General features: G+C 41.7%; 1 protein-coding gene across 1 annotated transcript in view; it reads left to right on the top strand.

The window, feature by feature from the left end:
- Nucleotides 1-13551: 13551 nt before the first annotated feature.
- IL2RB (interleukin 2 receptor subunit beta) overlaps nt 13552-22373 on the top strand; it is a 31535-nt gene continuing 22713 nt past the window's right edge. The window contains exons 1-3 of the mRNA XM_089526613.1: nt 13552-13627; nt 17485-17592; nt 21954-22068. Coding sequence (XP_089382739.1) covers nt 13552-13627; nt 17485-17592; nt 21954-22068 — 299 coding nt within the window. The remainder of the gene's footprint in view (nt 13628-17484; nt 17593-21953; nt 22069-22373) is intronic.

Below are 22373 nucleotides of genomic sequence, written 5' to 3'. Positions count from 1 at the left end.
TTTGAAAATAATTGATTCCGAAGAATGTTCAACAAGTGGGAACGGCAGATCTGAATCGCATCATTCTGGAGGGGAGGGACTAATGACAGAGGGGTGTTTACCAGCCCTCCTCAGTTTTTGGGAGATCCACCATCCCCCCTCCTCCTATGTGCTTGTGATGTGACCTATGGGTGCATGATTTATTTTTTTAAATAAAATTGATAGAAGATTTGATTGATTGATTTTGTAACTACTTGCAATCAGTGAAGCAAGTAATTGCAAAACCAATTAATTGAATCTTCTATCAAATTTGAAAAGTAAAATTGATAGATTTGATTCACTGGTTTTGCAACTACTTGCCTCACTGATTGCAAGTAGCTGCAAAATCAATCATTGGCCTGTTACAGACAGCCAAAATAAAGCTGCTTCGAGTCACAGTGGAGGTATGGTGTTTCAATGATGCATGCGTCCTAAGAGTCCAGAAGTCACACCAAAGCCACGCTCCAGCCGTAAGGACTGGAGCATGGCTTTGGTGTGGCTTCTGGACTCTTAGGACGCATGCATCATTGAAACACCATACCTCCACTGTGACTTGAAGCAGCTTTATTTTGGCTGTCTGTAACAGGCCATTGAATCATAGAATCATAGAGTTGGAAGAGATTGCAAGGGCCATCCAGACCAACCCGTATCTTCTATCAATTTTACTTTTAAAAAATATAGTTCACAAGCTGGCCATAATAGTCTGTGCTGTAAGAAGACACTGGTCAGTTAAAAATCAGATAAAGGTTTCTTCAAGAAATCCAGAGGTTTACTTGGAGCCAGAGAAGATGGCACTGATCTCTTGTCCTACATGTATCCTGCACCGTCACATATCTCAAGAGGTGAGAAGATAAGTCTTCTAATTGTTCATTTAATTACTTAGTTGTCTGGATGGATTTCTGGCCTGACCTTGATCTTTGTAGATACATTTTGCTGCCTCTAATATCCATTTCTAGCAGCCCTTTTCCAAGAAAATTTTTTACCAGAGTGAGTTGCTGATTTAAAATACCAGTTAAGCTTACAAAGTTGCAATAAAGTTTATGAAATTATTGATAATGAAGGTGGTAAACAGAGCAAACCAAAACAAAATAGGAAAGGGTTGTTTACTGTTTATCCTAGAAATGCTGCAAATTCTTTTCAAATATATCAGTCTAATAAAAAAAGAAGGGTACAGATTTTTTTTAAAAAAATAATAACATATTGAGTGAGTGGCAGGCAAGTCTAAAGATCCTTTAGGTCTAAACTCCTGGTTGGCATAGAAAAAGAAATAGTAATAATTTCCCCTTTTGCTGCCCTAAATAGTAGTTGGCCTATAAATTTTAGATAACAGATTAATTTGCATAACAGGATGAATAGGATATAAAAAGAATCATAAAATCTTGAGATGGAATTCATCAGGAACCAGAAAAAGCTATCCTCTGATCAGATGAATTTTAGATGCTGGATCATCACATTTTGGAAAAATAAAGAGATTTATGGCACCTTTGAGAATAACAAATTGTTTCTCTTTGACAAAGATTTCATGGTCTCCATTCTATATTTTGGGAATTATGTTATTTCATTAACTATATTTGTTTTCTGCATTCTCTTTTGTTATAAAATAAAAATGCCTATCTCCTTCCAGTGGGATCACCTAAATACCTTGAAGGCACCAGATCCTGTTGAATCTTGGAAGCTAATCATGGTCAAGCCTGGTTAGTACTTGAATGGAAGACCACCAAGGAAAACATATTTCAGAGGAAGGCTAAGGTGAACCACCTCTAGTTATTCCTTGTCTAAGAAACCCCCTATGAAAATCATAAATTAACAAGTGACTGTGAAGAACACACAAATGTCACTTTCAACAATTCAGTTCTGCTTTCTAACTATACTTTTTGAAGCAACCTTTCTTTACAGTTTAAACCTTTGAAAAATATCTCTCATGGTGTGTTTGTGTGAGAGAGAGCGAGAGGGTGGGGTGGGATGGGGTGAGGGATATAATAACAGTCCCCTCACAATTTGGATCTTCCTACTATATCCTGTACAGACCTCTGAGGTTTCACCTAGTACCTCCTTATCACATTTCCATCTGCTCACTTTGTACCAATAGTCTGCAATTTAGATAAGTGAAAGGATTAGATGCCTCCTTCCCCAGCATTGTTCCTCCAGCCAAATCTGGAGTCCTTGACAGCTGCTCTTTTATTTATTTTATTTTTTTATTATTATTTAAGGAACTCAAATTTTTGATTATAGATCCCTTATGCACCTGCAATTTAGCTTTAAACATGGCTAGATGACTAATTATATTTACAGCTCTGTGCTCTTTGTGTTTCCCTCTTTGCAGACTGAATGTCAAGCAATCTCATGCACCAGAGCTCATATGTCAGCTATTGTTTTAGAAATGGAGCAACTGCACAACTATTCCTCACCCAGAGGGAATTTCCTGTGATACTCTTACATATGATTTGACTATTGTCAATGATGTAGTGGAGCCAGGCTTACAGGGTCAAGGCACCAGTATCTTTTGATTAGCAGGGACAGCCATCCTTCCTGCTCTTTTGATTCCTCTGAGCCTAACTGCAATCCTCACAATAACTGGATACAAAAAAAAAGGATTTAAAAAGAAAGACAGACAGACAGAAACAACTTATTGTTGTGAGTGGTTAGAATACCAATTATTTTAGAATGTCCTGTTAGGATGCAACATGTTTTAAGAGTGGCTTGGATTTGAACAGTCTTCATAGAAGACTTGTGCCTGGTGGAGATGAAAAATGAAAGAACTGGTATGCTGAAATGGATCCATGTGGCTACCTGCATTTTTGAAGTCTACTAGGGGCTATGGTAAGAATGAAAATATTCAAAAAGAAATGGTCCAAAATCAAGAAATTCTGAAGAAGAGAATTGTGGACTGAAGAGAATTTTGGCAGCTGGGGACTTATTCTGGGCAAAATTCATATCTGGGTTTGTCTGAGTGTCAAATTTTGCACAGAATAAATTTCTAACTACAGCATTTTTTAACACAAGAAACAGTAAATTCTGCACATAAAGTGGCATTTCTGTGCAGAAATATTTTCTGCACAGTAAATGTTGCTTAGTATTTTTGCACAAAAATACAATGTACCAGTTTTGCAAAGAACAAGTCCAGAACTGTAAGTAGCTCTTTAAAAATGCAGTTACTCAGAACAGGAGTAAAATCACTAAAATTATCCACTGTTTTTCCCCTAAATTATGGGGACAAACCATTTGGTTTGTTGATGAAGACTGGCAGCATTATGTACATTTCTGGTGCCCCCTTTGGGACCTGACTGTGGAATCTGTCATAATAAATGCCTAGCCCAAAATAATGGACCCCATAGACTACTCTGCATGTGGTGCTAACATTCCCTTTCAATCAGAAGTTGTATGACTCACCTGCAAAAGTTAGAATGCAATTAAAAAGCCTGCTTTTGAAGCATTCCTAGGAATAAGTGGTAAAAATTATTTCATTCCATGGGACTCATTCCCAACTCTTGCAGATGGTGGCAGCTGTGAATAGCCATCAGAAGAGGATGCCTGTCCTAGACTAACCCTGTAAAGAGCAACTCAAGTGCCATTTAAAACTTAAAAGTGTTCAATTTCAGGACTGGCCCTTTCAACTGGATTCCTTTTGCTGTTTTTATAGTCATTTGCAGTTTCCACACAGAAGTTTTAAAGTGGCAAATGGAAGAGCTTGCCAGAGAAGCCCATTGTGGTTGCAGCTGGAAGGAAGAATGGGAACAGCAATGCCACGCACACTACTGCTGGAGCAGCCCAGCTGCAGGAAAGCTGTGAATTTTTTTGTGGCAATAACACAGTACTTCCACAACCTGGTACTCCCTGGATCTGTTGAACTACATCCCCCATCATCCCCAGCCAGCACAAGAATGCTGATGAGGGAAGAGAAAGAGGATTGCACACATCTGGAGGGCACCTGATTGAGGATGTAGCCTCCTACAGTTATACAATGCCATTTATTGCAAAAAAAGAAGAAGAAAGAAAGGGAGATGTAAGGAAAATGCTAAGAAGAGAACGGAAGGGAGAGGCAGGAATTCCAAAACCAGAGAGAGAAAATCACAGAAACAGAATTTTAGAATCCCAGCTGGACAAATATAGAAAGGGAATGTGATGGGATGGAAAAGAGTAAGAGGCACTGTGTGGGGGAGAGACTCAACTTGAAATAAAGAACAAGCACTATTCAATGGGAACTGAAGTTGCAAGGCTGAAGTAAAACACAGCAGGTTCTTGGAATGTGAAAGTGTAAGTATGAATCAGCCTCTTGTTGGTCCACTGACCTTTTAAACAGACACAGAAACATAATTTTCTCCTTTACAACTACTCTGCATCAGAAGAGGGGGTGTATCGTGTGAGGTTATGTGATTCTGAACTCACTGTGTGGTATGGCCAATTCAAGATTGCCAGATGGCTGGTTTTCAGGTTATGTGTTTGTTTGTTTTGTTTCACTTCCTGGGATCTCCACAGCCCCTCTCCCTAACCTAAGCACTAGTCAGCAGTCAATTATAATTTTCCATCTGTTTAAAGGAATTATCAATTAGCTATATACAAACAAATAAACAAACAAACTGTAAACCTATCTGCCAACCAGCAGTGTAGCTACAAGAGGGCAACATGAAAGCATTGCCCCTAAATAGGGACTTGAGCATCCACAGATTTTTGTATCCATGAGGAGTCCTGGAACCAAAATCCAAAGCATTAGTTCCCACTGTATTTTGAAAATTCTAGTTTATCCTAAGGAAAATGCATACTGATGCACGCCTCAGATTCACCTGCATGTAACAGAGCTGGTTCTCTGTACATCCGACAGGGCCCTCTTGCAGCTGAAGATGAACAAACACAAGAACAATAAAGAGTGTTGCAAGCAGCCTTGCCCTGGAGAATAGCCAGATGGGTTTCTGCTCATTTGAGTATTTGAAGTCTAATTATTTTAAACTAAAAGTGGAAATACACAGACCTTAGATCTCAATCTGTGCTGTAAGCTTCCCAGACAACCAATCCTCTTGCCCCAAACAACAGCTTTTATGCAGTGTCTCTTATTATAAAAAGTTTAACTCCGCCTCATTAGCCTTAGTTACTAGCAGTAAGCGCTTTAAACTAAAATATGCTGGCATTTTGGACTCCATCCTTTTGCTCTTGGCATTGGTGTCAGTGTGGTTGGTGTTGCACAGTGTGGGTGCACTGAAAGGGTGTGGGGGACTGTCCCACCCTCCCTTCCTCCTGCTGCCCCACTTGCTTGCCCCCTGGCTGGCTGGCCTCTGGATGCAGCAGCTGTGCCAGACCCAGAATGGAAGGCACTGCACCCCACAAGAGCAGCCACTGATGGAGCTGCCCATTCTGGGTCTGACAAGGCTGCTGAGTGAGAAAGAAAGGAAGGCAATGTCCTTTCTCATTCACCTAACAGCCATACCAGTGTCACTGGGTATAGCGCTCCACCAGGTGTACACTGTCCCTTGAAAAGCTGCGGGATAATCCCAAACTACCTACAGGCTGCCTATGGGAATTATAGTAAAAATCCATCACTGCTGATTAAATAACACATCTATCCCACCGGGATAGTTGCATTGGAGCACATGTGATAATCTCCTAAAACTGCTACCACACTGCAGAATTAATACAGTTTGACACAACTTTAACTATCATGGCTCCATCCTATGGAATCCTGGGATTTGTAATTTGCTATGGCACCAGAGCTCTCTGATAGAAGTTAAATATTCCACAAAACTACAGATCCCAGAATTTCATAGCATTGAGTCATGGCAGTTAATTTAAAGAGGTGTCAAACTGCATTAATTCTGCTGTGTAGATGCAGCCAAACAAACTGTTTAATTTAATGCAGACAGTTAAAACAACCAGAGCAGCTATCCCTGGTTTTAAGGAATGAAAATCATGTAAAATAATATAGTCTTGGTTGCCCTCCTGATTTTCAGAGCAGATGGGGCCAAAGTGACATTCCTTCAGAGGAAGGTTAAGTACTGTTACAGAGAAAGTCCTGTCATGTGTACAGCCCAACCTAGCCATACAGAGTTGTGGGACATGCATGCAGCAGGGCTTTGCTGGGGATCTTGAATTTCAGACAGAGTTATAGGAGAGGAGACAATCTTTCAAATGCCTGGCCTCAAGCTGTTTAGGGCTTTCTAGTCAAACCGTACACCTTGAACTAAGCTCAGAAGTAAAGTGGAAGACAGTGTTGATTGGCAGAGTTATTTGTATAATAAATAATAATAATAATAATAATAATAATAATAATAATAAATATTTATTTATATCCTGCCTCTTCCGATTGAGGATCGAGGTGGGTAACAACAAAGAAAATAAAATATACAGCAATAAAAACCACAAGCCCCACAAAACCCCGACCCAACCCTCCCTCCCAACTATAAAATTAAACAGTAAAAAAAAATGTTTAAAAAATACATAACAACACATCAAAGTTAAAAACAAATCACAAGTAAGAAAAATAATAAAAGGGGGATTCAATTGGTTCTGGACATTATCAATTGGGGAAGGCCTGCCGGAAGAGAATGGTTTTTGTTGCCTTTTTGAAAGCCTCAAGTGAGGATAATTGGCAAATCTCTTATGGCAGGTCATTCAAAGTTTTTGGATCAGTGACAGAAAAGGACCTCCAGGAGGTCACCACCAGTCTGGTCTTTCTAGATTGTAAAAGGTTTTTCCCGGAGGATCGGAGTGTATGGGAAGGACTGTATGGGAGGAGGCATTCCTTCAAGCAGACTGGACCCAGGCCATGTAGGGCTTTATAGGTGATAATCAACACCTTGTACTGTGCCCGGAAGCTAATAGGCAGCCAATGTAGTGATTTTAAAATAGGTGTAATATGGTTGAACTTGGATTTTCTGGCGACCAGTCTGGCTGCCATGTTTTGAATCAATTGGAGCTTCCGGACGTGGCACAAAGGTTGCCCCATGTAGAGCGCATTGCAAAAATCAAGGCGAGAGGTTACTAGAGCATGAACGACCATTTCTAGGTCCCGCTCCTCCAGGTAGGGGTGCAACTGGTGTATCAGCTGAAGCTGATAACAGGCACTCCTGGCTGTCACATCAATCTGAGAAGACAGTTGAAGCGACGAATCCAGGAGCACCCCCAAGCTGCAGACGCAGTCTTTCAGGGGAAGTGTAACCCCATCTAGAACTGGCAAACTTATCTCCATACCCGGATTGGGGTTACCTATCATGAGTACCTCCATTTTATTTGGATTCAGCTTAAGTCTATTTTCCCTCATCCAATCCATTACTGACTTCAGGCAGTCATTCAGGGGGGAGATGCCCTCCTTAGTCACTGAAGCAGCCCAAGACACAGAGAAATAAATTTGGGTGTCATCAGCGTACTGATAACACCCCGCCCCATATCTCCAGATGATCTCACCCAGCGGCTTCATGTAAATGTTAAACAGCATGGGGGACAGAATGGCACCCTGAGGGACACCAGATGTCAGCTCTCTCATAGAGGAGCAGCTGTCCCCCAGCATCACCATCTGGAATCTGCCCGAGAGGTAGAAACATAGCCACTGCCATCAGAGCCAGCGATTCCCAACTCTCTCAGGCGTTCCAGAAGGATACCATGGTCTATGGTATCGAAGGCTGCTGAGATGTCCAAGAGCACCAACAGGGCCACACTTCCCCTGTCAATGCACAGACGGAGATCATTGACCAAGGCGACCAGGGCAGTCTCCACTCCGTATCCCGAGCTGATGATCACAGATTTGTATGATCATGTCTTCAGATTCTGTGGTGATCACATGGACTAGTTACTTCTAATCTGATTCTTTCCATAGCTGACAACACTATACTTGCTGGATAGGGATGGCGGAAGTCATTATTCCATACATCTGGGAAGCAGTGGCTCAAGGAAGGCTGCCCTAGATCATTGCTTCCCAAGCTATCTGATGTGTGGGATCAACAGATTTTCCCCACATGTGAGAGACTGAAGCTATGTTTGTGACCATTGGCTAAAACTGTTTTGCTTTTGTTCCAGAAAATTTGCTGTGGAGCAGGAGCCAATGGTTGGCAGCCTGACAGTAGTCAACATACCGTCACTTTGAGAGGCACTGACCTAGACCATGCCAAGTTTCACCCTGTGGAAAGTCCTAACCCAGGACACTTCTTCACATGAGGTAAAGAACAAGATGCCACCTGATCCCATTCCAAACGTAACAGCAAAATAAGCTATCATTTTATTTCTTCTTCAACACTGGCTATGGGAGAACAAGCTAGGTTGGGTAGGGAGGAGCACAGGATAGTCTATATAGCACACAGTTCTGCCCAGCATTTTGCTTTCTGCTGCCAACATCTACCACTTGAGATAACCTTCTCATTCCAATGGTTGGGCCAGCTCGGACTACTGAAAAAGATGCAAACACAAACATAAGGGGCAGAGTTCTTCTCTTCCCCATATAAATGTCTTTGTCATGCTTTTTTTAAACCTGGTCTCACTTATTTTTTGGGTTTCAGAAGCAATTGGAAGGGAAGGCAAGGAGGGGAAACTGAAATGGCCAGATACAAAGATAAGAAAAACGGAAATGGTCACTGACGCAAATGCCAAGCCAATGGACCCACAGTGCATACCACATTTCAGTTACTTTCCATTGCCTGGTTTAACTATAAATGTTTTGTTTGGCTATAGCTCACACATAAGGGACCACAAGCCCCTCCACCACCCACACAGCTTCCTCTGTTTCCCATAGTTTGTAGCAAAAAGGTGTAGGTATGTGCGTTCATATGTGTGTATTTGAGAATAGATATGGGGTAAGTTTGAGAGAGAGTAACCACATGCATGCTGTGCAATATGTATGTGAGAGGGAGGCTACCAGCAGCACCACAAATTCAAAAGGTCAGTCTTTAGAAGGCAGTGACCCCCTTAATGATTTTACTGGTGTTTTCTTTGGCTATTTTACATAAAGGCAGCTGTATGAGGAAAGTTAAAATATCATTAAAGTGGCAAGTCTAGAAAAAAGATCAAACATTTTGTCTGTTCCAAAATAAATATGGAACATTCAGGGGAAAAAGAAACCTTCCACTCACTAGCCAACACATAACCACAATCACCCCAATCATTCTGAATCTAGAGAGGCTAATATCTTTGTCTTTGAAGGTATGCATTTCAAGGTTTTGCACATTCAAATTCAGTATATTTGGCCCAGACATTTTGCTGCCAGAGGCAAAGGACAAGGTGATGTCCCTTCTCCTTTCTACAAGCAGAAGCTGGCTGGACTGTATTGTTATTTCAACACTGGTAATAGAATAGTGTCTTACACCACATCTGAGACAGCAGGCTAATTTATGAGGCCCAGAAGACCTCTGTGTGACATAAACAACTTTGTTATCCAACATAAGGGAACAGCCAGGGAGCTCTGGAAGAACATTGTTTCATTCTGGCCATGATATCAAACTCATTCTGAAAAACTACCATATGGCAGACATCTGGAAGATAGCCATAGAAATGAAAGTGATATTAGACATTAGCCATATTAATTTATAGTGCTGTAGTGCACTGAGGAATGGAAACACTCATATAATATTCTGTTGGTCTCTGCAGTCCTTTTCAGATGCCTGCAGTTTCACCCCAGATGTGTCAGTTTTGTGTACATCAGTATGTGGGGAAATTTCCCAAGGAAACTGACTATTTCTTTGAAAGATGGCATCTCTATAAGCTGAATGACAGTTACTAGAAATGACTAGGGAGGAAACCAGATTGATGATTGGAGAGGGCTTTTATCTAAATATAGACTTGTGTTAGTGTTTAATGTACATGCACAATCCTTGGCTGGGGTCCTAAATAATAATAATAATAATAATAATAATAATAAGAATAAGAATAAGAAGAAGAAGAAGAAGAAGAAGAAGAAGAAGAAGTAGTGATAAGGACAGAAAAGGACATGACCCAAAGAGCACCTACATGCTTGGTTCCCAGTGCTAGTGTTCTGTTTTATGTATCGACACTGAATGTATGGAGAAGCTGGAGCTGCAAACTATTCCCTTCCCCCTTAGTGCATAAAGGGCACTAAAAGCCTCTGCTAATTCAGAATGTTGGTCCACCTAAATACTGTCAGTACCAAGGCTGGGGCTGAGGAACCTTTTCTCCAGAAGTCTGCATTTGTTCAGGGGCAAATGGTTGAGAGTCATATACTGACATTAGGTCTAACTAACAAGGACCCAAGTATAAATACATACAAATGCAAACTCCATTAACATGCATACACATAGGCATAGAAACACAGTTATACACATGTAAATACACACACATGCTCCATATTCGCATACATGGAGGCACATGCATTGACATACATATGCCCAGATATTTACTGTATAAATGCATGGCATGGTGTAGTGGGTTGAGTGTTGGACTACGACTCTGGAGATCAGGTTTGGTTCTCAGCTCAGCCATGAAACCCATTGGCCCACATCTGAAGAAAACCCTATTATAGGTGCATCTTAGGGGGTCACCATAAGTCAAAAATGACTTGGAGGCAATAACAAAAAGAGCACATTTCATGTCTCCTCTTTGCAACATAAAACTGTCCAAATCTTCCTAGGTTCAGTAACCTAGGCCCCATTCACACTTGCATTTTTGTAGCAAGGAGAATTGATTGGATCCGATGTTGTGATTCCGAACCGAAGTTCACACTATGTTTACCCCAATCGAATCTCTCCGGCCCAATTTAACTCTGTTGAAGTTCACACTGACTGAAGCACTGATTCAAAAGGGATCCTCCATATCGATCACATTCAGTCATTTTGGGGTTTATATTTTTTGTTCTGTCAATCAAATGATGCACATCTACATCACACCACTTCTGTTGTCATAGGACTTTATCACATGGGGAAAATTGGGGGAGGGGGGAATTGGAGGTTTAAAGAGTCATTATCCTGGGAAAATGATGTCCTGTGAATGAGGGGAATAAAAGAGAGAATAAAGAGGGAGTGATCCTTTCCTTCTCCTCCTCCTATCTTTCCAGCCTTTACTTTTGAATAGAGTCCAGGCTGCTGAGGGGGAAAAGAGGGAGCAATCCTTCCAAGCCAGTGTGATGCAGTGGTTTGAATGTTGGACTGGGACTCTGGAGTGTTTGAATCCCAGATCAGCCATATAAACCTAGTGGGTGATCTTAGGCTAGTCACACTCGCTCATGGCAAACCCCCTCTGAAGAAACATGACTAGAAAACCCTGTGATAGGTAATGCTTATAGGGTTGCCATAAGTTGGAAACAATTTTAAGATACACAACAAGAAACAACAACAATCTCTCCCTCTCTCCTTTTCCTTTCCCAAATGCCAATTCTCCCTCTCTCTCCTCTCCCCTGGTGCAGTTTTCCTTTGCAAAAGTAAGCACAAAGTTTTTTGTCTTCTTCTTCCCTGCAGGAAGGAAGGAAGGAAAGAAAGATGGTCTAGCTGTCGAAAAGGAGAGGAAGCACCATGAAATGTAGGACATTCAAGAAAAATGGAGGGCATGGCAAAAGGTTGTCAGTGGAAAGCCCTTCAGAAGATCCCTTGCCAAGAAACTCTGGGATAGGTTAGCCTTCGGGTGATTCCCCCTGTCAGTCTCAGAGAAATGGCAATGGCAAGCCCCTCTGGAGAACCCTTGGTTCTTCAGACCCCTAACCCTGACCCCCACTGATACAATTTTTTTCCCTTGCACCTTTGTCATACCAGTAATGTGAGTATTTAAAGGTACTGGGTACTGCAGCTATGCAATAGCACAGATGTGCATAATATGTCAAATTTTATTTTTTAAAAAGGACACCATCTAATGGGATGTTCCGAGAACCCCCTCCATGGCTATAGCTTTGGCTGGCAGGGGAAGAACAAAGCGGTGGGCATGATCTGCCCCTGCACATTAGCTCCTCCCTCCTAGATGCCCTGATTGTGATCAGAAGCAAGTTCCCATTGACTGCTCCATCAAACTGGGTTAAGGGATACTTTCCCTGGCCCTCCATGAATTTGGGTCAGAAAAAAACGGCGCAAGTATGAATGACCCACTTTTAACCTGGTTTGCAAGCATAGTGTGAACAGCTCCCTAGTTACTTAACTATTCCTGCTACTTCATCAAATATGTGCTGTCAGAGTTGATACCCCTCAAACAATTAGGCTTTTTAAAACCAGGAGTTCTCAATAATCATTAAAGGCTTTTAAGACAGGCCTTTTGAGATGCTCACAATGTTGTAAATATCAGTTCCAATGCCCTGTTACTAATACATCATATGTATCTATTTTCCTCCCATTTGCTCCAACTGCACAATATTTCCCAAGCAGCAGATTTTGTGTCAAACTGCACACAGATTTTGTGTCACATACACATCAAACCTGCATCTATTCTGCTCAATGCTACAGAGTCCTGGGATTTGTAATTTGTTGTGACACGAGAGCTCTCTGACAGAGATGGCTAAATATCTCACAAAACTACAAATCCCAGAATTCATAGCATTGAACCATGGCAGTTAAAGTTGTGTCAAATTTCATTATTTCTGCAGTTGGTTTTTTTTTAAAGCAAGTCATTGATTCTGCACCCTTATCAGCACTGATCTGCAGATAATAGCAGATAATAATGCTGTGCAGTTTCACTTGCTGGATCTTGTTAGAGGTGAACAAGTTGTTTGGAAGTGGGCTGGCCTGGTCTGATGGCTATCCTATCCAGTATTTAAAAGCTGATTCCATCCAATAATCAAAAATAGATGCTACACAAATAGATTACGCATATGGAATCTGCAACAAAATGCTGGAGTGCAACATTTTGCTGTTCGCTATGCCAGCCATACCCTATTCCACAATAATCCATTCTGTCCCTTCCCACTTCTGTTGTTCCCCCTGCCCTCACCCAACATTCAGGATGCCCAACATGGTCACTGACCATGTTCAGCCTTTTTAGTTCTGTTTGGAGTCACCCTCCCTTTAGACTTCCAACCACAAAAGATTTATTTTTACTTCTGAAAAATTTAGGGTTCCTATGGAGACCCCACTGTAATTACAATCCTGCAGGCATTCACCAGTTAACAGATATGGAATTGTACAAGTGTACAATGGCGAACCTCTGAACAAATCTTACTAAGAAAACCCCATGATAGATTCACCTAAGGGTTGCAATAAGTCTGAAATGATGTGAAGGCACACAACACACACACACACACACACACACACACACACACACCCGCACACACTGTTTTTGCAGAGCTATTTACAAAATCCATTTTTAATGTCCACCTCAATAAAGACTTCTGAAGATGCCTTTGCTCATTGGTACCTCATGAGATCACTTGGCAAGCTGTATTAGATGGGTTAGTTTGTTGCCCCAATTTTACCACTGAAACCAAAGGTTTTACTACATAGCTGATTTTGCTCTAACTGGCATGGCTCTATTGTAAGGAACCATGGGCTTTGTAGTTTAGTGGCATACTTAGAATAGTCTGTTGGAGACCTCAAGTACACTCCCCTGAACCACACTTCCCAAGGTTATTTGAAGAAATACTGAGGATTATAAAGTAGTTTGATATGTTTAAAGCAACATATGTTGGTCATGATGATCCTAGTGAATAGCCGTGTTTTAGCTTGGTGCCAGAAATACAACGGTGTTGGCAAGAAACATGATTCTAAAGGTAGAGCACACCATACTATTCTCTACCACCTATGCTATCCAACATTGTTGTGTACTTTCAAAAATTTCTGACATATAGTGTCTCTAAGGCAAACCTTTCACAGGTTTTCTGGGGCTGAGAGTGTACGATTCACCCCTGGTCACACAATGGATTTCCATGTCTGAGCGGGGAATTGAACCTTGATCTTCAAAGTTGTAATATAATGCTTGAAATCACTACACCACACTGGCTTTAGTAACTCAATATCCATTTAACTGCCATTTCTATGCAATCCTGGAATCTGTCATTCAATGAGATACTTAGACCAGGATCCTACAGCGGCAAATTGCCTGCTCAACAGTCTTATTGTGCTAGCAGATTAATCTTCTCTGCCCTTGCATAGGGAAAAGAAGCACCAGCAATGGAAGGAGGAAGCAGCAAACTCCAACACATCTTTTTTTCCCTTGAAATCCTGGCTTCAAGGGGTCCTTACAGCCAAAGTTCTAGGGGGAGGCCCCAGTCTCCATGCTGTCTTGGCTCCAAGGATTCCCACCACCACTGTCACCAGGTCCTTTCCTCTTCTTCCTCTTCTTCTTTTTTGTGGCCACTGTCTTCTCTTCCTCCTGTTTAACTCCATTGACAAGATAAGATTAGCCTCTGAAGTCATTTTTAGAAAGCACTGGACTACTCCATTACTGCACAGGAGATCTCTGTAGAGATTTCTTAAGTGCCTCACTAAATTACAAATCCCAGGATTTCATAGGATGGAGCCATGAGAGTTGAAGATGTTTCAAACTGTTACAACTATGCATTCCATCCCAAAACATACCAAGAAACAGTACCTGTGACCTATCATGGTAGAAAGATCTAAGAAGGTTATCAAATTACTCTTGGCAGCTTCTACTCACTACCTGCCTAAATTAGCCAAGGAGTTAGTAAACAGTTTCTCAAAACATTACTAAGAAGATCAAAATTGTAAAACAGAGGCCTAAATAACCCAAAGGCACCGATTCCATGTGATCTTGGAAGCTAAGGAAGGTTAGACCTGGTTAGTACTTGGTAGGTGAACTTGGTAGGTGACCATCCAATCTTTCTTTAAAGATCTTGAAAGATGGAAGTTCACCACCCTCTGAGGTGATCTGTTCTATTGTTGAACACCTATTACCATAAAGAAGTTCTTCTTAACATTCTTCCAGACCTTTTGATAATGTCATTGATGTGCATAAAGCTATAGGAATATAGCTGGATACTTCTCAGCCCTATGCCCCCATTATCCACTAGCCCATACACATCTGATTTAGCACCATAGGAAGAGCATGCTGGATTCCATAGGCCAGGCATGATAATATGTAGCCCTTAAAATATTTAACAGACAGTATGCCACATCATTTCTGACCATTGGTTGTGCTAGCTAGGGCTGCTTGAAGTTAAAGTCCAACAAAGTCTGGAGGCCCACACATCCTTGATCCTAAGACAGATCCTTGGTCTCATCCAATAGGATTTGTATGTTATATTGCAACTATGAGAAATGAGGTTCTTCTGTCCCCATGTGCTGCAGATGAAATGAAAAACAAATGGAGTTATTCATTTCAAAATGTCATTGCTCAGCTTTTTAATACAGGGGTAGCCCCAGTCTCAAAGCTGACTCACATAAGCATATATACATATATGCATGCATGTCTTTGTTTCATTTCACACTTGAAGAATGGGTCTTTAAGAGTCCCCTATTTATTTCTCATTGCCAGCGAATAAAACTAAGAGAGCTTCTGTACCTTGGCGCATTATGATTTGAGACCCTTTCTGGCTTATGAGGGCTGTACATTTTCAGCAGAATGACGTTTGAAGAGGCATACTCTCATCTGAATGTCAGACTTATTCTTGGACTGAGTTTCAGTCTCAGGCAGCTTCTCTGAGCTTTGCAGTATTGACACTTGACTCTCCCCACCCGAGCACATCACCTTTACACATCAGGAAGTGGGATTCAGTGTGGTCTGGGGCTTTCTTGCTGTTGGCCTTCTGAGCCCTAGTGAAACTTGGGAGGGGGGACTCATCTCACTCAGAAGCAAGTGAGCTGCTGCTTCCTGTGTTAAGGTAAGCACCCAGAATGAGTGATCATGAGAGTTTAGACACTTACTTTTCACCCAGGACTCCAACACTATGAACTGTTTATTATATAGGGTTAGCATCCTGCAACCCAAGGAAGGATTTCAGACCTGCAACCCAAGGAAGGATTCATGACATTGCCTGGATGGCCAGTGTCAACATGGCAACACCAACATGATTTGTGGCTTTAGAAGACAAAGAGGATCATGATGAAACCAGGTAACACATGCATGTATTTAAATTTTTCTGCAGGTAAGGATGGCTCAAAGTGAAGGGATATGCTTTTGACTTTCAATCTGAGCCTTGTGTATCTATTCTGGTGCAGCATAAATGTGTTTAGGATTTCCCAGTCTTGATCCCAGCTAACTTTAACAAGATAGGGGTCATCGTGGTTAATAAAGCCTGGCCTAGATAAATGCTTTGAAAGATGGGGAAGGATGCACGGTAGGACTTCTCTACATCCTACCTTGCAGCCTTCCTCACCTTTCAAAGTTCTTATCTAGGTCAGGCTTTGTTAACCATAATGCTCCCAATCTTGTTAAATTTAGCTGTGTTCAAGACCGGGAAATCCTAAACACCTTTATGACAACACGGCGGGTCATTTAAGATCCAGACACAGATTTTATCGGGTTGGGTCACAGATTTCCTCTGGTGGTCTCATAGATATGGAAGTTTTTTCCATCAGTTAGGAAAACAAAACAAAACAAAGCTGATGGCATAAAAACTAAAATGACACCATTGAAAACCCCTGTGCAAGATAAATTGTTGTTGATAAAGCATATAGAATCTGCATTGCATTTGTAATGTACAGATTCATTCTACATGGTTCCCCTGTCCCCACTTATCTTCACAAAACCTTTGATAGGTAATATTGGACAGGTAGTGACTGGTCCAAGGTAATTGAGTAAGTTTTGCTGTTAAACAAAATTTGAACTTCAGTTTCTCTGTTCAAAGTTCTCGAATTATTCCACTATTCTGGCTCTCTCTAACCAATACCTACTGTATAAATGCTGACAAGGATGAAACACTGTGATAGAAAAACAATGTGATATATGATGTGATTGATTTGCATAATATGTCAAGCTTCATTATTAAATTTGCATATTATACAATATTCTACCCAGAATTGTAGAACTGAACAGAGCAATCTTAGAAAAATGCAATATAAATTTAACTGATAAACAGGCAAGCAAGCTGCAAGTTATCTAACACAGGATACTAGCATAGCCAAGAACCTTTTGGTCTACTAAATCAAGTGATCTCAGAATGTCTGGCTTCAATTCATCCTTGTTCTAAAGCTCTACAGAGCAGTCAGTTGTATTTCCCCAGACTGGAAGTCAACCTGTTATTGAGGAATGCTGCTATTGTGTACTGCTTGACCAGCCATGTAAAATCCCTAATAAGCTCAGAATATTTTCTTTACAAAAGCAGTGATATACCATCTATCTATACAGAAGTCATCATCTGCTACAGATCCATATTTCTGTATATCCTTTAACATTTTGCAGATGAAAATGGGGATACATTTGGCCAAGCAACATCAGAATGCAGTCAAGTTGGCAAAAGTTATTAATGAGGAAGGACAGATAAACTAAGAAAGGCTGCAGCAGTTTCCTTTTGCCTAAGGACCGGTACAGATGGGCGCTTTGCGCCGGCTTGGGCCCGAAAGTAGTGCTTGGTGTCCACATGCTCCCAGCCCTACTATCAGCACCCATGCGTCATTTTGGTGTGCCCCTGGTTACACAAGGTGCACCATAATGATGCTTGGACATTAGAGTGCCCCTTCCAAGAAGGTGCTTTTGGTAGCTTGTTTTTGCACCCAAGAGGGAACGAATCATTGCCACAGCATCTGGTCACTGTGCAACGATCCGGGGCAAAAAGGGGTGGCTGAAGACTGCCCGTCTGTCGAGCCCCTAAGTCTACCAAGAAGGGCAAAATTCTGCCATCTCCTCTTCCTCCTGCTGATTGAGTGCAAACTACTTTTTCACTTTGAACTCAGTTTGTAGCAAGTGGAGTAAGCAAAGTGCAAAGGAGGGAAGTGGAAAGAGGAGAGAAAATGATACATTTAAAAAGCAGCTAAAAATGTGGTACAGCAGAGGATTAATAAAGACTGTCTTTGCCAAACTAGAACAGTTCAAGGGTATGATGACATATCTATAGTATGAAAGTGCTGCAAGAAAGGGACAGTTTCAGTGTCTGTGGAATGGATAACTGTGTCCCAAAATCTATATGATAGAATGGGTTACCCCCCTTTAATCCCAGTCCCTTTTATCCTGGTGCAAGGGGGCATCACATTTCACATAAATTCCTATCCTGAATGTCACCAAAGAAACAGATCCAAATTAGGACTTTGGTATTTGGATGATGGTCTCCTGCACAAGCATCTCTTAGTGGTGCACTGATGCATTCATTCCGAGACAGCTTTTACTGTGAAACCTTCCACTGAGAATTTAAATGTCATCAGAACTGCCAATGAGTTTATAATGACTAAGAAATGTATCCAGGAAATGAGATAAAACATATGCACACAGTCGATTAAGGAGCAACACTTGATAATGCTTGTAGCAGGAGAAAAATCTCCAGAAATGTCCATCTATGGTCTTTTACAACCATTCATGTTATACTAAACTGTTTGATGTGGACCATTTATATGAATGGCCTCCCCAATGGTCTCTATATTGGAAAACAGCAGTGGCATTAAAGTTCCTGTTGCATGAGACATGGGACAAGATGGCATCCCCATCATGTTATGTGTATCCAAACCGCGCAGTTGAGTGGCTTTCTTTCAACCCTGCCAACAGGACTAGATCATCTACCATACTTGAAGGCTGGCAGCTGATTAAGTGTGTGCTGGCATCGTGGCACATATAGCTTGGTCTCCAACACCCTTACTACTTTCAATCACTGTTTACCTGGTACCTGCTTGATGTTCACTCAGATTTATCTACCAGTGCTTCACTGTGTCAATGTGCATCATGTATATAGAGTAATACATGGGTAGATTATCATGTAGGTGCATCATGCAAGTAAAGTAAGACATGAGGGCGTAAATCCAATTTTCTGCCAGCAAGGGAAAAAGTCCTACCATGGCTACTCTGAGTTCTTCAACTGTGACAATCTCAACTTCTCATGAACAGGAGGAGGCAAATGGGAGTGTGCTTCTATGTGGGTAGTAGGATGGAAGGGACATTCTCCCAGATGCCATGCTACCATCCAACACAGTGGTGCTGGAAGCAACAAGGGATTAAGTGCTTCCATACATGAATCCTGAAAAATTTAAGACAATTGTGCAACAGACGACTGTGTGACTGTAATGACATAACAGGATGGCATAATGGTCCTGTCTGCATAGGCCAAATAAAGATCTTCTCCTGTCCTCTAAGCCTGGACAACACATGATCCAGATCCCAGTTTTGCTGTCAACAGACTGAACAATGCCCAGCTAATTCAGCATCAAAACCAAGGTATATCCCTCCCTTAATATATAGTAAAATAAGACCCTGTTTGCTTTGGATCTTCCTGGAAGATCCAGAGTCCTTCATCCCAATGCTGGGTGCATCTGCAGTGCTGTCTGGCATGGATGCCACTGCCATGCATCACTTTCTCTGAGGTCAGAACAAGACTCCTAGCCATGTGATTGGGACATGTCGAGAGGCACAGCAGGACTTCCATGCGAACAGCATCAGAATGGTGTCAGAATGTAGGGCCCGAGGTAATGGGGGGAGATCAGGGCAACTCCAAGCCCAGGATACTCTGGTCTGACCCCAGAGTATCCTGACCAGTGCAGACAGCAGTAATGTCACAACTGAATCCATGACTTTCACTCCCTGGACTGGTTGTCTCTCTGCCTGCACACTCACTCAAGGAGTTTCCTTTCCCCCTGGTAGTGTCTCTGATGTTTTAGGAGAAGGTGATAAAGTAAAATAGTCAAGCATGCTTGCCTAGAAATAAGCAAGCACCACCAGGGTGGATTTGTGTCATTCATTAGAGAGGCTAGTCCTCCCTTTTACATCATCCTTCATTTGAACTGTCCTCTAGTCCATGTATAGTTTTTTTTAAAAAAAAGATTTATCCAAAGTGCCCCAATTTTGCCCCTCCACAGTGAGCACCTGCACAGCAAATTGAGCGAGTACACATAGACCAAATGATTATTTTTGTCATGTTTACTGAGAGGAGAAAAGCCATGTGGGTAATTAGCAGTCCAGTGGTCAAGAAGCCAAACAATCAATCAGCAGCTGGGAAAACCAAGATAAGTAGAGGAACATACAAAGGAGTAATCAGGGCCAAGAATCCAGAAAGTGGGGCAGAGTCTCTGATGGAACTGGCTTAGGTGTCTTTTTCACAGAGTATATCACTACCTACTACTTCATGTCTGCAATTTTTAGGCAAATCTACTTTCTTTACCTCTCCTTTGGTGATTTATCAGTGAGTATCATACACATAATCACTGCTAGAATACTATCTCAAGGGAATAGCATTGGTTAGAAGGCCTGGGGGTGGGGGAAGAATTCAGATGGGTCATTTCTATCCCTTACATCTTCTGCTAGATACAATTTTTTCATGATGCCTAATGGTAGAGATGGTCCTTCACAGGAAATACATTCTTGTTTGGATGCCATTTTGATTTCTTCTTCTTCCTTCTTTGATATTTCACATTACAGTCATGATGACCAGACCTCCAGGACTGCTCTGCATTCTGTTATTCCTGCTGACATCTGTATTTGGGCAGGGTAAGTCATGTCCCCCCTTACGCTATATTCCAGCATGTAGAGAGATCTTGTAGCACCTTTGAGACTAACTGAAAGAAAGAAGTTGGCAGCATGGGCTTTTGTAGACTTAACTCTGTTTCATCAGATGCATTTGGATGCATCTGAGAAAGTAGACTTAAGTCTACAAAAGCTCATGCTGCCAACTTTCCTTTCAGTTAATCTCAAAGTTGCTACAAGATCACTCTACATACTGATTTTACAGACTAACACAGCTATATCTTTGAATTCTATCACTACATTCCAGTGCAAACACAAGGGGTGTGGGAAGGGAAAGGTGGTTGGGTAGGAATGGCATGGGGATTTAAATTACTGCTTTGTAGTCTGTATACAAGGGACCCCGGGGCACCTCAGAAGGCTATCAAGAGCTCTTCAGCATTAAATTCAGCAAGGGTAGACAAACTGAGTGCAACTATCAGCCTTCCAGTATAGTACACAGATGCCTAAGAATATCAGGGACACAGAAGGGGAAACAGTATGGCCCAAGAAGCATTGGCAGTATCGCTTGGTCTTCAGTGGGCCTACCTCTCCTGCTCTTCCTTTAAAATGAAACTTAGATAAATGTTACAAATAATGACATTACATCACATGCAATGCCATTATTTGTAACATTTTGCATCCATGTTCTAGGCTACATTCACACTACAGATTTATAAATCTCTTATTCTACATTAATTACCATGGTAACATCTATGGAATCCTGGGACTGGTGTTTTAGGGAGGGGCATTTAGAGTGTTCAGCAAGAATGTTCCAGTGCCTCACCAAACTACAAACTCCAGGATTCCACATGATGGAAATATGGCATTTAAAGTGGAACCGTCACTTTATAATTCAGTAGCGTGAATAGGTCCCTGGTTTGAGTTAGCAGGCCATGATCTTGATTGGGGAGTTCTACATGTGTGTGTATGGGAGACAGAGAGAGAGAGAGACTTTTGGAAGCTGTAATGATCACAGAATTGAATCACACAATATTGATATATTCCAGATCAATCTCCCAAATTTGTCAACTCCACTGTAAAATGTAAAACATGACTACTCTTCACAGGCATGGTCATTTTGGATGACAATTCTAATTCCCTCAGCCAGTGTGGTGAGTGTGCTGGCTGAGGAATTCTGGGAGTGGTATTCAAAAAAGTAACTTTGCCAAGTTCCGGCTATCATATAATTTGTGGGAAGACCCAATCCATTACTGGGAATTCTAGCTTCTCTGAGCTTGTATAGCAGCCTTTTATTGCTCTCTCTGTACAGTCCTTTGTAGGGACGTTGCCAGAATTTTGGGAAGGGGAGGGATTCCACCATTATAATTGGGCTTGGGCACAGTGACGCAGCAGCACACACCATTCATTGTATCTAACAGAAGGGGGGTCTGGACCCAAGCCCCCCCCCCCCGGCTATGTCCCTGTCCCTTGCCCCAGCATTTTTCAAATAGCCCTGAATACAATGCCATGATAGATTCACGTCACCTCTCCCTTAACAGGATCTTCAAGTCTGGTTTGCTTATTCAACTCAGTGGAGAATCTTGCATGCACTTGGACCCCCATCAAAAATGCTACAGAAGTGCCATGCAAAATCACAGCTTCCGTCAACTATGGGTGAGTAAAATAGTGAAATTCATTTAGAATGGCAAAGAAGATGGGTTGCTTTGTTAATCTCTTGGTCTGGCTGCTTTGCCTTCAGATCTGCATGAGCCATTTGTCAAAAGAAAGACTCAGACAGAGTACTCTTTTCTCTAGCAGAGCTTTCATTGTCAAGAAGATATATGGAATGTTTGTCTCTGATCGGTCTTGGTATCCCAAGCCATTCCACCTTTCTAAGCCTGGAAATGGCAGGTTGTAAAAGTGCCTGATGCAGTTATCATTCATTGTCAGCATTTAGTTACATCTTTTAGTGCCATTAT

The sequence above is a fragment of the Sceloporus occidentalis genome, unplaced genomic scaffold (genome assembly GCF_023333645.1).
Source record: "Sceloporus occidentalis isolate IW3139 unplaced genomic scaffold, rSceOcc1.0.p SCAF_5, whole genome shotgun sequence".
Classification (NCBI taxonomy): Eukaryota; Metazoa; Chordata; class Lepidosauria; order Squamata; family Phrynosomatidae; genus Sceloporus; species Sceloporus occidentalis.
Note: the sequence above shows the minus strand (reverse complement) of the source record. Positions and strands in the feature narration are given on the sequence as shown.